The sequence below is a fragment of the Beta vulgaris genome, chromosome 7 (genome assembly GCF_026745355.1).
Source record: "Beta vulgaris subsp. vulgaris cultivar EL10 chromosome 7, EL10.2, whole genome shotgun sequence".
NCBI lineage: Eukaryota > Viridiplantae > Streptophyta > Magnoliopsida > Caryophyllales > Amaranthaceae > Beta > Beta vulgaris.
Window position 1 is genome coordinate 12,472,101 of NC_079208.1, and position 14,945 is coordinate 12,487,045.

The window sequence follows — 14,945 nt, forward strand, 5'->3', positions numbered from 1 at the left end:
AGATTTTAAGTCTCTCTAAAAACAAAACAAAAAATGCACTTTGCAACATTTTCCAAATTAATTTCAAGTAAAACCTTCATTGAAATTAGATCCATGCCCGAAAAAAGAAAAACATTTAAGACCAAAACCATTATTTAAGTGCTACTAATTTTTTCGGCATGCAGATTAGGAATATGCTAAACAAGGTAAGTTGACTAATATTTTTAAAAATATATCATAATAACCCTATACCATGTTTAACTTTTTTTTAACAAAATCATTTAATACTTCTTTTGTTTCAAAATCTTTTTCCTACTTCGACCAATTTTTTTTCACAAAAAGATGAGGTGATAGAATTTTTGAAATAAAGGTGTACTACTTATCATTCCTTATTCAAAACTTATTATCCTTAATTGGAACTTATTGCCCCTTATTCAAACAAATAGGAATACAGAAAGCCTCAGTAATTAATCCATGATTTTGATGTTTCCAATTTCCACTCATGTAAGAAGAAAGCGCAAGAAAGATCCCAACATCCCTACGAGAGAGTGATCAAAGATGACATGTAGCAATATTTACCCTTTCATATTTCTACCACCAAGTGTGAACAAGATTCCCTTCTTAAAACTGAGAATCTCAAAATACAAAACTAAGTGTTAATCAACAGAAACAGATGATGCAATTTCCTGTTCATGCTCTTTTATCCTTCAAGCCTCATCAAGCCCGTAGTCCTCGCCAAAATATGTGTCAACCAATCCATTTGCCATATTTCTGAGATCTTCATTTTCATGGAACTGAAATCTTTCCATAGCTTCAATTCCATCCTCCTTTTCTACAAGCTTTGGTCCCTCGCCGTTAGGCATTCCTCTCAAAACCTATGAACACACAAATTCAAACAGTCAGAACAGAAATCAATTAATAAACCAGGGCTACAAAAACTTGTGGCAGTACCAATAGATCCCCGTCTTGACATCAAAACACTGAGCAGAAAAACAAGAGCTCAGAATGTTCTCAAGCATTTTCGAAATTCATGCAACTATAGAATCTTTTTTTTTTTTAACAATTACCTGAACTTCATATATAAAAGTAACCTACGATAAGATGCAACCCAGGCAAAATTCATGAACTCAGTTACTTGATGCCATTAGTTAGCGCCCATTTTATTTGAACATAGTTAGCATAGTAAGATGTCAAGCAAGAGGGAAGAGTGTGATATTCCCGGGCTACATGCTGCAATGTGATGATGCAATTATATAATGATAAAAATATAGTGCGTCATAGACAACATCCAGAGAAATTTAAAAAAAAAAAGTGACGCATAACATATTTCCGAGCTAACTTAGAAGAAGAGCTCACCAGCTCCATAAATTGCAGACCCAATCTTGCAGCCTCAACATCGGCAGATCGGACAAGCTCAATGAAACCAGGAAGACATCCTCTGCTAATCAAAGAAACCAGATGCTCCACGATCAGACTTGACTTCCCAGAACCTTCTGTTGGGGCCACACATATATTACCAAGGACATAGGCTACTTCTTTCCTTACATCAAATGGTGCAGTTGAAAGGAGACGTGATAGCAATGGAACTGCTTCACTTGAATATAGTAATCTCTTGTGCTCAATGGAACCTGCAGCTATATTAGACAGCACCCATGCAGCCTCCTAGAATAATAGATAACTTTGTTAGGAAGATATATATATATATATATATATATATATATCAGTTTTTCTTATTATGTTAGGAACCACATATCCATCTGGATATTCTACTCTATACTTCCCTTTTCCAATCTGCTTGCATAATATGACAGAACACATATATTAACGATCTAACCAGCATAAATGCAAGAACTACTATCCTTAACCAATGGATTTGGGAATACTCTGTTTCACAATGATTATCCGTCTTCCCATTTTGATACCTGATGCTAGCTATTTTATTATCTCTGTGCAGTGTGCACTGTTCACTGGCTTTTTATAGATGTGCCTTTTTGCTTTCGACTATGATAATCTATCAAGAACGTCACAAAAATAGGTAATTCATCTACCGATATAAATTCATAGAGCAAGCACACTTTGAGAGATCCAAAGAAAGTAAACAAGCAAACAAAACTACATAGAGGGACTAGCAATTAAATTAGAATGCAAACCTTTTTCAACACACGATGCTCACCCCCGAGGCATTTAACAAGGGCAGCTATAACATTATCTGTAAATTATAATTCCAGATAATAGTTAGTAAACCACGACAGGGGTGTGGTAGGGGACGGGAGGGAACTTATCCATGGACATCAACATGATAATAACCTGTAACTTCATTTCCAGCGACAAATATTGTAGAAGCTATGTTTGCATCACCAGCAACGAGATTACCCAAACTTCTCAACACCTAATCCATAATACGAATTAGAATACAAAAGGACAATTAACAAGACAGATACAAGTTATGATGTTTTCAACAACCTATAGAAGCAGCGAAACAAAGGAACATAATCCCCTAATGATGTACTTTCTCAGTAAAAAGCAACAGAATCTTCAGTTTCAAACCCTTGAATGTGACTTCTGCAGCAATACTTCCGTTAAAAATACCCAGCTAAAATGTCAAGACATACTCCAAACTGTTTATTTTGGCTTCTTAACCCTCCCAACATAGCTCCTAGGGGAATAGAGAGACATTTTAAGAAAATAGCACTTTGTAATTTTACAAAACACGATCACTTGGAACAGTGTATTCCACATTACAGTACTGGATACTCACAGAAATCAGCTACGTGGGTTATACTGATACAGAACTTCCAAAGCTGATAAATTACTAGCAAAACAAAGTCAATATATAAAGCAAGATAAGTGCAATTAAGCAATTTTTTCTACAAATTACAGAAGACGAGCAACATGCACACCAAGCTGTTACTGATTTCAGCACCCTAAATTGAAACTGAGAATCCCTCTGAAACTTATTCTAGAAGTAAATTTAAGGTGTAAACTAAAATACCATTCTAAACTGTGCAATGGCCCGAATCACCTCCTCACGCAAGCATGTTTATCATCAGATGTGTTTAAAACAGAGCAAAATATTATATACAATGTATTTCTTACTTTTTGCACATGCATCAGGAGCGTACACATGTCCATGTGTTTGTATGCCAAAAGGCAATAAACTTAAAACCAGAAGTTTCCATGCATCCAAATCTAGTACTAAATGGATAATTGGCGCTGCAAAAAGGAACAAACATTTGACCTCACAATCACCAAGAACACTGTTGGTGCTCCATGAAATCAACGCATAATGGAAGTTTGTAATCTATCATGTTAGTTGATTAATGCAATCTTGCGACTGCCAAATTTTGCTTTATGCAAACTAAATTCAGAGTGGGACATGGAAAAGAACTAGATATATTCAGTTATTTCACAAATAATGATGCACATACCGGTATAAGCAATTGTAAACTGTTAGATGTTGCCAATCTTCTCACAAGAAGATGAACAAGATTGCTCTTAACCATCATACTTGAAGCAATGTTTGAAAGGGCTGTAAGATACACAACAACCCAAGCGACTTCAGTTGCCAGTTCCTCATCTCTGGATACAACAGACAGTTTAGATTTTAGGACCAATTCTATATACAATCTACTTCTGGCGCATCACATTTACAATCTGATGTTTACTTAACAGAGTAATAATATATCGACTAAGGACAAATTCACAAGAAGCATTTTAAAAATGCTAAAGACGAGTATTAAAAAGGTGAACTCAATATCAACTTTACAGATAAGCAGCCAGGAAGATCAACCTGTGACAGATGTATTTCTGTCTAGCTTTTACACCCTCCATCCAATTGAAAGGCGTGCATGCTATGTAGACCAAAAGAAAATTGAGCCAACTAGAAAGAATAACTAAATCCAACAAAATTCTGGGATTTGAATAGAGGTTTACAACACAATTCCAATACCACAAACATTTGAGAAAACCAAAACTTCAAAGATTGAACCAAGGCAGGCAACTTTTCGATCAAATGATGCGACATCCAACATATGATGGAACCGTAGAGAAGAAAGGCCAGTAATAATTGCCAATAATAAAAAGTAAATCAATTCAGGAAACTGTTCTGTACAGTGTATAAAGTAGGAAACAGTTAATTAATCTGCAACTGTGGAATCATTGCAGTCTTTGAAAAACTATTACCATATGTTTCCACCAATCCAACTATTTCCCAAACAAAGCCATTTAGCCAACGCAAACATCCCAGGAGAAAGCATATAGCGCACTTGTACATATTCATGTATTATATAGATCCGCTGCTCATAGCTAAATAGAAGGCAAAGGTTGTCCCAGGTTCCCGCAGAAGCAGAGTGAGAGTATGAGTGTTAGGTATGCAAGCCGAATAGTCCAACACGATAGTAGGGCCCGTAGACATGTGGTAGGTTCCATGAGTGGATAATGGAAGTTTGTAGTCTGTAGATGGAAAAAATTAATCAAGCAGAAGACTCTGTGCGCCCGGACAGATTAAACATGTGTCCCGCACAAAGGTCAATGGAGCTTGGGTGGCAGAAGCATTTGCGCGCCTGCACAAGGTTTTCTGCACACAAATTTCAGCGAATCGTCTATTGCTTCCTTGTTACTCGCTTCCTAGTTCTATTTAAGTTAGGCTTCTTAGAAATTATTTTTATGTCCTAGTAAGATGATAATTGTATTAGAAAAATAGGTTTCCTAATTTTATAGGTTAGATCTTGTTAGATGCTAGTTCTATAAGGGCTAGGATTCCAACCTCTATATACAGAAATATTGAGATCATCATTTTGGATGCTCATCAAACACAAGGAGAGGTTGCAAAGACTCTTAGGTTTCTGATTAGAATTCTTGAGAGAGACTGTAATTAACAGGTTCTGTGAGTTGTGGGGTTTGCTAACATTGGTTGTAGGATTAGTAAAACCTTGGTGGTTTTCCCCCTACTTGTTAGTGATGGGTGCTTACATTATATCTATGTTTGTCATTGCTCTTATTTTTCGCTTTTTGATTAGTTCATATTGTTGTCTTGCTATCATAAATGGAGATTGCTAAGGCCCGACACCAACTGAGCAGAACATCTTAAGAACATTAATTGATCCATCTGAACTCTGCCAGCTTTAACTTGGCTTACATCATACTCCCTCTGTTCCAAAGAAACTGTCCTCCTTTCTGTTATGGCTTGTACCATTTTGTTGTCCTCTTCGGTTAATTAATGCCTTTTACCCAATCAAAGACATACTATTGGCTAATACCCACTCGTTTACAGGTAAAAAGTCAACATGTAAAAGTATTTGGATGGAGGGAGTGTCTTTCTATCAGCTTGCAAGGGGGGAAGAAGCCTAGTGGCTCAATTAAGAAGGCCAAACAGCAGTATGAAAAGCCATACATTGTTTTGTTGAGATATCTAAATGATTTATAAACTATATCAGCCACAAGAATAACGGTAGGATATTATTATCAGTATAATTCAAGTGATGCTGAAGCAAATAATAAAAAGAAAAGATCAACTTACGATTTTTCCAAGTGCCGAATAATTGCATCAAGTACACCATCTATCTTGATAAGGTCAGTTGCAGCTCTGGGATTTGGACCCTACATTTCATCAAACTGTAAATAACTTGAGATTAATATTAATAACAAAACAAAATGTAAGAAATAAACAGACAAAACTGAAGAAATAAACTACCATATACCATAATGCAGAAAATGATACAGATTTGAGATTAATTTCAGAAATATAACAGCAGGACACAAAGGCAAGTGCCAAATTTGTCTAGGGTGCTTTCACAGACGACCACTATAACAGTTTTCTTCAACAATAAGTGGGTATGATTCAGTTTCAAAGACATGCATTGATCAGTGACCTGCCCCGGCTGAAAGTTAAGCCACTGCTAAATTCATTCTATCACCAACAAATAGAGATAAAAGTTCTACAACTCTTCTTCTTTCCGAAATTGGTATGATTTAGTTTCTTATATATATCTCAGATGGTCAGTTCCTCAGTTCCATTATACTTGATTACATAGGCTAAGGTTAAACAACTAATGAAATTGACATTTGGTGTCTAGATTTTAAGGAACTTCAGACAAATTACCAAGAGGGAATTCAAATGTTGGAACTCAAGGTTTTCCTCAAGTAAAAAATGCCAGGATAATCCAATATCTAAGAGAAGAGACGTTGAACTGCAGTTTTCAGAATAAAGCCAGGTGAATTATTAACGCGAACTCTCAACATATCTGTGAAGGATGTTCAGGATTGGGGTCTGGGATCTATTCTTAAGGAAGAGGAAGGAACGATTATGCGATCTTCAGTCTTCAGATTAACTCCAAATATTGGAACCAATGAGCAGAGATAAGATGGAGAGTACGATTAGGGCATGTAATTTGAAATTCATATATTGAATAATTTGTCTAATCACTCTATTCTGTGCCCACTAAAAGAAAAACCCAAAGAAATGTAGTTAATTAACGGCATGATGAACCCTAAAGCGAAAGTACATTTATGGATAGGTTCATTTTTTACTTATTTGGAAATGTCATCAATATGGAATCTAGTTATTGTTTTTTCGATAAAGGAGTCAAGTTACTGCTATTGTGTGCCCATGGGCACACATTAGAAATCCCAATATTACAAAAGGATAAAAAAAATATATTGATATCTGACGATCACAAAACAGCTGCAGTCTCCTGGCAGGGAAAGCAGAATGCAAGTTGAGAGTACTAACAAGGAAAGGATTGATCATCAATTCATGCCCTGCAGTCTAAGGAAGTGGTTTGGAGGTGTAAGAATCTCAGAGACTCATAATAGTTCGAAAATGCGGCTTTGGTCACGATTGCGGTAACGGTCACGGTGATGCAGGAACGGGGATGATTTGAGACAGTAAAAGCCACATTGTACTAGAGATTTGGGACAGAGGAAAATAGGTATAAATACTCTCAATAAATGGGTTTTTTGTCAGAAAATACCTTATAAATTACATTTTTTGCAAAAAACTACCTTATAAAAATATGGGTTCTATCTGTCTCTCTATTCTTCATCGCATAGTCTCTCTTTTTTTATCTCTCTCCTCATCACATGGGATCCTTAAATATTGTGCCTCCCAACTCCCCCTCTCCTATGTTGTAAGGAGGTAGTACTAGTACACTACCGAATGCAACTTTAAAGGGAAAAGCTAGGTAGAATGGCAGATATCTATACAGTTACAGGCATTCTTAACCTGCTCCAGATCACTCGCAGAAGAATACTATGGAACAAACTTTAAAATCAGCTAACATAGTATTACTCAAAGTGCTGAAGAATTAAACCTGAAACAACTGCAGTACTCTTTGTGAAGCCAGATTAGATAATAAGATCGAGATATTCAGGCATTGGAGTATCTATGACTTTCTTCATTTCTGAACACTTTCTCTTCTTCCATCACATGAACAGCTGGATGCAAATAACCAGTAAATTTTTTCTAAATCTTACATCAGGATCATGGCAAGTTATAGGTTCCCTATGGGTTCTCTACACAAATAGAGAATCAGAAACACTCTAATGGCTACTATGTCAACCAAAATCTTAAGTTTTCCCAAAAATCTTCAAAGAAGAGCTCGACAAATAACTGCTTTCCTTAAAGAGTATAAGTTATACATAGACCTTGAGGAGACAATGAAGCATTACCAAGTAATTCAAGAAAAGATAAAACTCATTAGCAGAACTTGCAGCTAACAACTATATTATTGAGGCAAAAACATAAATCAGCTTTGAGAAGGACCATGGAGCAATCAGTCTGGCCAAGGAAGCAATATCTTCCAAGGTTCTCACTTCTCAAGAACTTCTAAGAGTAAACCTCATTCAAGACATGTTCCAAAGGCTATAAAAATTGGATCAAGTTATCATAGAGTTATAATAAGGTGATGAACATTAGATCTTAGAAGTTCAGTCCTTCCAAAAAAAAGTGATGATAAGTATCGCGCCATTTAAACACTCGATTCTTGAAGCAACGATTCAGCTAGAGCAATAACACATAAAGTCGTATGAAGTCATAGCATAAAACTGATTTGCATTAAGATTAATATACAAGTAATTTTCAACGTCAGCTATACAAATACAAAGCAGGATGTAATAACAACCAGATTCTGAAGCAATTTCTTACCCAATTCATCATACTTAGACATGCTATGAGACTTCAGAATGAAAATAATACCTTGATAATATTTGACAGTGCCCAAGCGGCCGTCCTCACAGTTGATCCCTTGTCTGGAAGAACCATTCTGGCAAGAGATAACAACGCCCCTTGTGACAGCAAAACGTTTCTAAGTTCCTCTCCTTCACCTGCAACATTACCTACTGCCCATGCACACTGCTCAGCCACCGGCAAAGAACTCTTCTCTGCACGTAAAGGAAATTGTTACAAACTTCTACTAACTTTACATATGCTGTCAAGCGGCATGAGCAATCTAGCCCGATATTGGCTCCACACAAGAATCTACGGTAAATCCCCCCCCCCCAAAAAAAAAAAAAAGTGCAATAGAAGCAGGAAAAATGATTAAATGAACAAAAACCTGTTTCCCTTAATGCTGGTTTGGCATCACTGCTAGTTTTCAGTTTTAAGATTATAAAAGTTGTAATGACATAAACTATGTAACATATTTTATATTACTCAGACTTTTACAAGCCATATTAATTTTGGAATAGAAGAATTAAAAGCTAGAAACTGTTCTTATAGTTTTCAAAATTTTAAATTTGGGTTTCCAAAGAAACTCAAAAGTCGTAGTGACAACAAACTAGCCCTTAGCACTGAATTTGACAATTTGTAATAAAGGTAAAGTGAAGGTCAAAAAAGGCCTAAAAGGCTAAACTTCATTATTTCTCTCAGATTCTACTTAATGTTTATTCCAAGGAATGACTTCTTTTAGGAGGCCTAAGCAATTAGATTTATGCACCCCAGGAAAAAAAAAAGGCAATTACAAGAGAAAGACAGGAGACAGGTAGCAGAAAATATCAAGTGTGTAAAACCTTACAAGATGATGCTGCCCAGGTAGACAAGACAAGCTCAAACAAAGTTCAAACAGACGATGCAGCTATTAGACACACTTGTGCAACTTGATAACTTGAGCCCAGCCATCATTCACAGAGCTTAAGCATGTGCCTTCCGTACAACAAATGCAGTTATTTTTATGAAAAGCTGAAGATTAACTTGTACAGAGTACTACCAAGAACCAACTAATGCATTTGGCAAGACAATCCCCCTTCTTTCCCTTTTATCAATCATCTTCATAAGACGTAAGGACATGAGATGCACACTCACTATGTTGGCTCTTAATAGTTAATACTTGTCACTGCATAGTATAAGTGCCCAACCTTCGGAGCTTCATTCTTACCACCTTAAAACTACCTATTTTATGCTTGTCATACACTGTTCATCAGGTACGGTGCATCAGATTGTTGGTCATGCAAAAATGTGCTAATGCTTTTGACAACAGAAAAGGTAAATGGTCTCTACGAACAACGGCTACAAATTGCAAATAAACAATTATCATTTTCCATGACCAACGCCATATTTGCATTTTTTTCTTGAGTTTTGGAACAACTAGGTCTACACAAATTACTTCAGTTATTAGGCTCTAATTGAAACACAATATGCCTGTGAGGCTGTGGCAGAATAATCCATTTAGCCAGATGGATGAAATAAGAGAAATGGAGCTACAGACTACAGCAGATAGCAAATTGCCAAGAGAGAGACCGAGAGAGGGGGCGGGGGTGAGAACCCTAACTCATAAACACAAAGAAAATAAACGACAATATATTATAATCTAGTCGGCATAGACTTCATTTACCAACCTCCAAGATGTGCTATAAGCAATGGTAAGGCAGGGAGCAAAGACTTTGTTTCCTCTGGCTGTCCTGCGGCGATGTTTGTAAGACACCAAGCTGCCTCAAGTAACTGTAACATGAAAAGGATGAAAATTCTCAACATCATGACTTAATTGAAGAGTGAATTACAGGGAGAAGATAAAGATTATGAAATAAAAAATTGGTCCATCCTTAAGGAATACCATCATAGATCCTTTTATTTGAAATGGAATCTTATCCTTGCAGAAGAACAAGAAAAAAGAAAAGCATTACCTAAATCACCAAAAACACCCCCTCCCCCGGCATTTAATCCTAGAATGTGCAAACTGGTTAAATGTACTCCAAAGTGTAACACTTGCATTACCATGGGCTCTGTTACTTAGGCCCAGTTATAAGTGAAGATCTAAGTGTCACACACGTCAATAATCAACTTTCAGACATACGAATGGCAATTATGCGGGCATATGCCTGATTTTAGAAATGCTTTTTGTTTTAATTTTTCACAATTAGACATGCATGTATAATTACATATACAATTCATGCTAACTTGTGCATAAGTTCTTGCAAGAATTCTAAAAACAAACCCATCCATGAGCATATATCTCATACTTTTCTCCTCCCTCTTTCTTTTTACATTTATTCCACTAGGATTAAGTTGGTCAAGAAGTCAAGATTGGAGGTTTTAGGTGAACATTGAAGTGTCATGCAAGGAATCCATATCCTTATTGGAGTGTCAAGTGTCCGACTAGAGTTACATAAGACAAAATAAAAAGTCAAAGTAACATAGACCGCAAGATACCGCATAACAAGGTAACTAGTAAACTAAGTTCCTGTACCTCTTCCAAGTACCAGTATATACCATTTTCCAAGTAACACCAATTTCGTAGGACCAGGGTAAATGGTAGATGCAATTATCATCATGAAACAACTAATTTGCAAGAGACATTCCCAGAAGGCCAAAACTACCTATATTTCAAAGCTCAAGCTTATAGATGAGTGTTAAAACCCAAGATGTAGCAGCATTTATAAGAGAACACTATTAAAGCAAGCTCTTCTTTACTTAGATGTTTTGCAGTTTCCTAACACGCACTTGCAGTATAGCCTAAGAAGATGTCAAGGATTTGGGAGGTGCTTTTTCTATCAAGTAAGACCTAGCAAACGTAAACAAGTCCTAATATCCTATTAGTTACAATAATGATCCACAACTTTGGGAGTTGGGACCATCAGATTGCTTATGTCACCACAATCTTGCCTAAAGTAAGTAAGTCACTAATCTCCTCTAATGTACCATAGCTGCTTGAACTTATATTATGTTTGTCTCTAACATAATCTACCAAGATGGTACAACCTAGAACCACAAATAAAAAGGATGTGGAGGGGTTGCCTTAGCTGGAATATGTTATCACTCATAGATTCACATTTTGATAAAGCATATCACACTGAGATAGATGTTCCGTACAAAAACTCACATTTGAATACAGAAAACAGATAAGATGTTCCGTACACAAACAGACACGCATACATAGAGACATGCTACCCTCTTGTGTAATATTGTGATTGGTGTGTACAGTAAGGGATGTGATATTATAAGGTGGTGCCTTTCAATGTGAATTAAGATAACTTGACCATCCTATTCGACTTATTGTATACACCCATTCTACATTAGAATTTGTGCGTGTCTGTGTATGTAATAAATGGGAGCGGAAAGAAAAAAAAAAATGACAGAAACCAAAGGGTAAATCGATCAGACCTGCTCATCCGGAGAACCAAATGAAAGGCACTGCACAAGGACAGGTATAGCCCCAGCTTTAAGCGCCACATCAACAGGGGGTAACTCGGATCTAGACAATAAACGTCTTAACTCACGTAGAGCACTAACCCTCTTCATCAGCGCACCTTTGCCCCTATTATTCAATACAATATGAGTACAACTATTTACTATTTAGTACAGAAAATTGCACAAAACTATAAATAAATAAAAAACTAGCAACACAAGGGAAGGAAACCATGGTTATGGACTCGGCTACAAGTATGATTATATTACGGACTTGGTAAATGGTGATTTGTGCAGATTTTAGCTACAGATTATTGTATCCATGTACATGAGATGCATTAACGTATGAGTATTGAATACATGTTATGCATGGTGTTGAATCTCAGCCGCATTGACGCATCGCAATTACACTATGTAGGTTTGAGCGTGCTAGCATTGCCCGTAAAAGTCGTTCTGCAACGATTATCACGATCGCAACCAAATTTGAGAACTAAAACCAGGATGTTACACCTCCTAAAATTGTCTTGGATACCTAGTCAATGAGGGAGAGATCTAAAGACACCACAGGGGTATAACTTAACATGCACACATTCACACACACACATATATATAGGGGAAAGATCGAATAGAAGTTTCTTGAAATGAGAAGGATATATGTGCAATATTTGAAATTATATGTGCATAAATTTAGAGTTCAATGTGCATCTTATTTCTTTTTAACTCCAAATACAATATCTTGGAATTAATATGTAGCTTGATGGAAGAAATTCACATATTATTGAAAAATAATACACATGATAAACTATGGACATTTAATTTATATATGCGTACATCCAGTTTTAAAAAATGTGCAAAATTTGTTCTTCGCATTTTAACATTTGACCCTAGATCTATATGACGATAAACATGTTTGACTTCCACTACTTTCTTATGAAATAGTTTGAATCAAAGTTAACTTTCTGTTTTTCTTTTAAACTTATATACATAGCTACTGGATGCCAATCATTTAATTTCTCATGTTTTAAACATTTGACTCTTGTAGTCAAACTTTTTCAAGTTAAATTATGATCGTCTATCTCTATATGCTGGTAAAAGTTTTTATAAAGATAAATATATAGAAGTATGCAACTTTTACTGTTCAAGAATTTTTGTAGTAAGACTAGGTTGACATTATAAATTACAAGAATAATCTGGATAAAAGCTGCTGATAGTTTTCTTTGACCATCAAATCAAATGTGGTCTTTTTATTAAATGGAGGGAATGTAATTGGAGGGCCTTTATATGTTTTCTGGTTAAGAAAATTAAAATTTAAGAAAAATTTCATGAAGTTCCTCGAGCTTTTTACTGCTTATATGAACTGGTTAAGGGGTATGTGGACAACATACAAAAAGAGAGAAAGAAGCATTTGTGTCATGTTTACCATTTGAGCAAATATGTGTAGACTTGCTGCTTAACTTTCCTGTTTTCCCAATCTTAACTACTCCAGCTCAAAACTTTTTAGGTATATTTGCACCTTTATAAAAGATTTAGGGATCTTTCAAAGATGTATTTTCAGCAAAAGGCAACATAATGCTAATATAGCTTACTGGTAATCCTCTAATCCTATTATTATAAGTTTCCTCAACCTCTAACCGATAACAATCCCAAGATCTAAGCAAAATTAACATAATTTATCACATCGAGCTTCATCATAAGTTGATATGTACAACTACCACTAGAATTCTTCCTCATATGTTGTATTTTACATCAAGGAGTTGTTTGGTTGACAAGAAAAAGACCAGGACACCAAAGTCTTGAGTTGTCATGTTGATAAAATAAAGGTATCACAGTTTTCCATGAAATCTCATAATCCCAGAAACTTCCCACCTAAGCTCCCCTATACTCAACCAAACCATTTTTGGCATTTTTCAATTCCTAAATATAACATCCTCCAAAGTGTAGCATCCTACCTTCAATGGCAGATAAAGCTACTATTTGATGATTTATTATCCTGGCTTATGCACTCTCCTAGACTCAATACCATGACTATTTGGTGATTTATTAACCTGACTTCATATTAACCCAACAAACATACATATAAGCACAATCAATGGAATACATAAAAACGCAGCATACTGATAGACAACGGCAGCTTTCAATTCTTCGACAGCTGACGAAGTCTGAGCTTCCAGTATTGATGGCTCCTCATCAAGCATCATATCAGCATCAGTCTCACCAACATCATCACCACCAATCCCCGTTCTACAAAGCCGCTTTGTTCTAATAAGCGTCTCCCTCCTTTCTTTAGCAACAACAACTGCATTCTGCCGTCTTCGTTGCGTAGCCAAATTCCCAACTAAAATCAAGAATAGAGATTCAGCACTCTAGCATAATACTAAATGAGGTTTTACGCAACAAATTCCCAACTAAAAGCAAGAATAGAGATTCAGCACTCTAGCATAATACTAAATGGGGTTTTACGCAACAAATTCCCAACTAAAAGCAAGAATTGAGATTCAGCACTCTAGCATAATACTAAATGGGGTTTCGAAATGTAAGTTCCCCACTTAAACTTGAACTGAAGTCAAATTAACATAAGATGAAACACAATTTGCAAATAGTAACCAAAAACATTACAATTTTAATTGGGTGTTGCTCTAATTTGTATTTTGCGGATAAAGAAATTTTGCGAACATCACTATCATATTGTAAGTGAATTCAAATGTATGGAAACTATAAATAAAGAAGCAAGACAAAGCTGAGGAAATATTTAACAGAGTTGAAGAAGATATATATTTGCCTGAAGATTTAATAGGATCTCTTTTATGAGAAGCTAAGCTGCCATCCGCCATTTTTGGGTTCAGATATTCTTGCACGAAAAAAACAGGCTTCTGAATTCGCTATATTTGACAAACGGGAGCAGTGAGAAAAAAAGAGCAAATGGCGAATTATATGAGCAAAAATTATTAAAAGAGACGGTCTAATTTTAATATAAAAGTAGACCTAGTCACTAAATGAATTAAACTAGTCATCGAAAGAAATTAACCTAGTCACTATTGAATTAATTCTTTTTTTATTATTGGGCTTAATATTGCCTAATTTTAATTGAAAAGTAGGCGGTCTCTTACAAGGCAAATTCTTATATGAGAAGGGAAAACAATGTGAAGATATGCTCTACTAAATTCTCGATGGTACTATTTAGGGCATGTTCTCCCCAGCTTATTTTCAGTTCAGTTCAATTCGGTTCAATTCAGTTCAATTCAGTTCAATTCAGTTTAGTTCAGTTCAGTTCAGATCAGTTCAGCTCTTGACAATACTTTTACTCTCACATATCACTATTCATTTCAGTTCAGTTCAATTCAATTCAGTT

General features: G+C 35.8%; 1 protein-coding gene across 1 annotated transcript; it reads right to left on the reverse strand.

Annotated features, from left to right (window-relative positions):
* Positions 1 to 446: 446 nt before the first annotated feature.
* LOC104908926 (importin subunit alpha-9) lies at positions 447 to 14,522 on the reverse strand. Its single transcript, XM_010698097.3, has 11 exons — positions 14,376 to 14,522; positions 13,712 to 13,931; positions 11,573 to 11,726; positions 9,811 to 9,913; positions 8,174 to 8,358; positions 5,498 to 5,577; positions 3,408 to 3,558; positions 2,287 to 2,368; positions 2,130 to 2,188; positions 1,336 to 1,641; positions 447 to 854 (listed from the first exon to the last, which is right to left on the reverse strand). The coding sequence occupies exons 1-11, from the start codon at positions 14,425 to 14,427 to the stop codon at positions 687 to 689; spliced, it is 1,560 nt and encodes a 519-aa protein (XP_010696399.1). The 5' UTR covers positions 14,428 to 14,522; the 3' UTR covers positions 447 to 686.
* Between the last annotated feature and the right edge of the window lie 423 nt (positions 14,523 to 14,945).

Coding starts and splice junctions, on each gene's coding strand:
- LOC104908926 (XM_010698097.3), bottom strand. CDS start 14,427: ATGGCGGATGGCAGCTTAGCTTCTCATAAAAGAGATCCTATTAAATCT. Junction 9,914..11,572: donor TTGGTTCTCCGGATGAGCAG/GTCTGATCGATT, acceptor TTCATGTTACAG/TTACTTGAGGCAGCTTGGTG. Junction 2,369..3,407: donor GTTTACAATTGCTTATACCG/GTATGTGCATCA, acceptor ATTATGGATTAG/GTGTTGAGAAGTTTGGGTAA.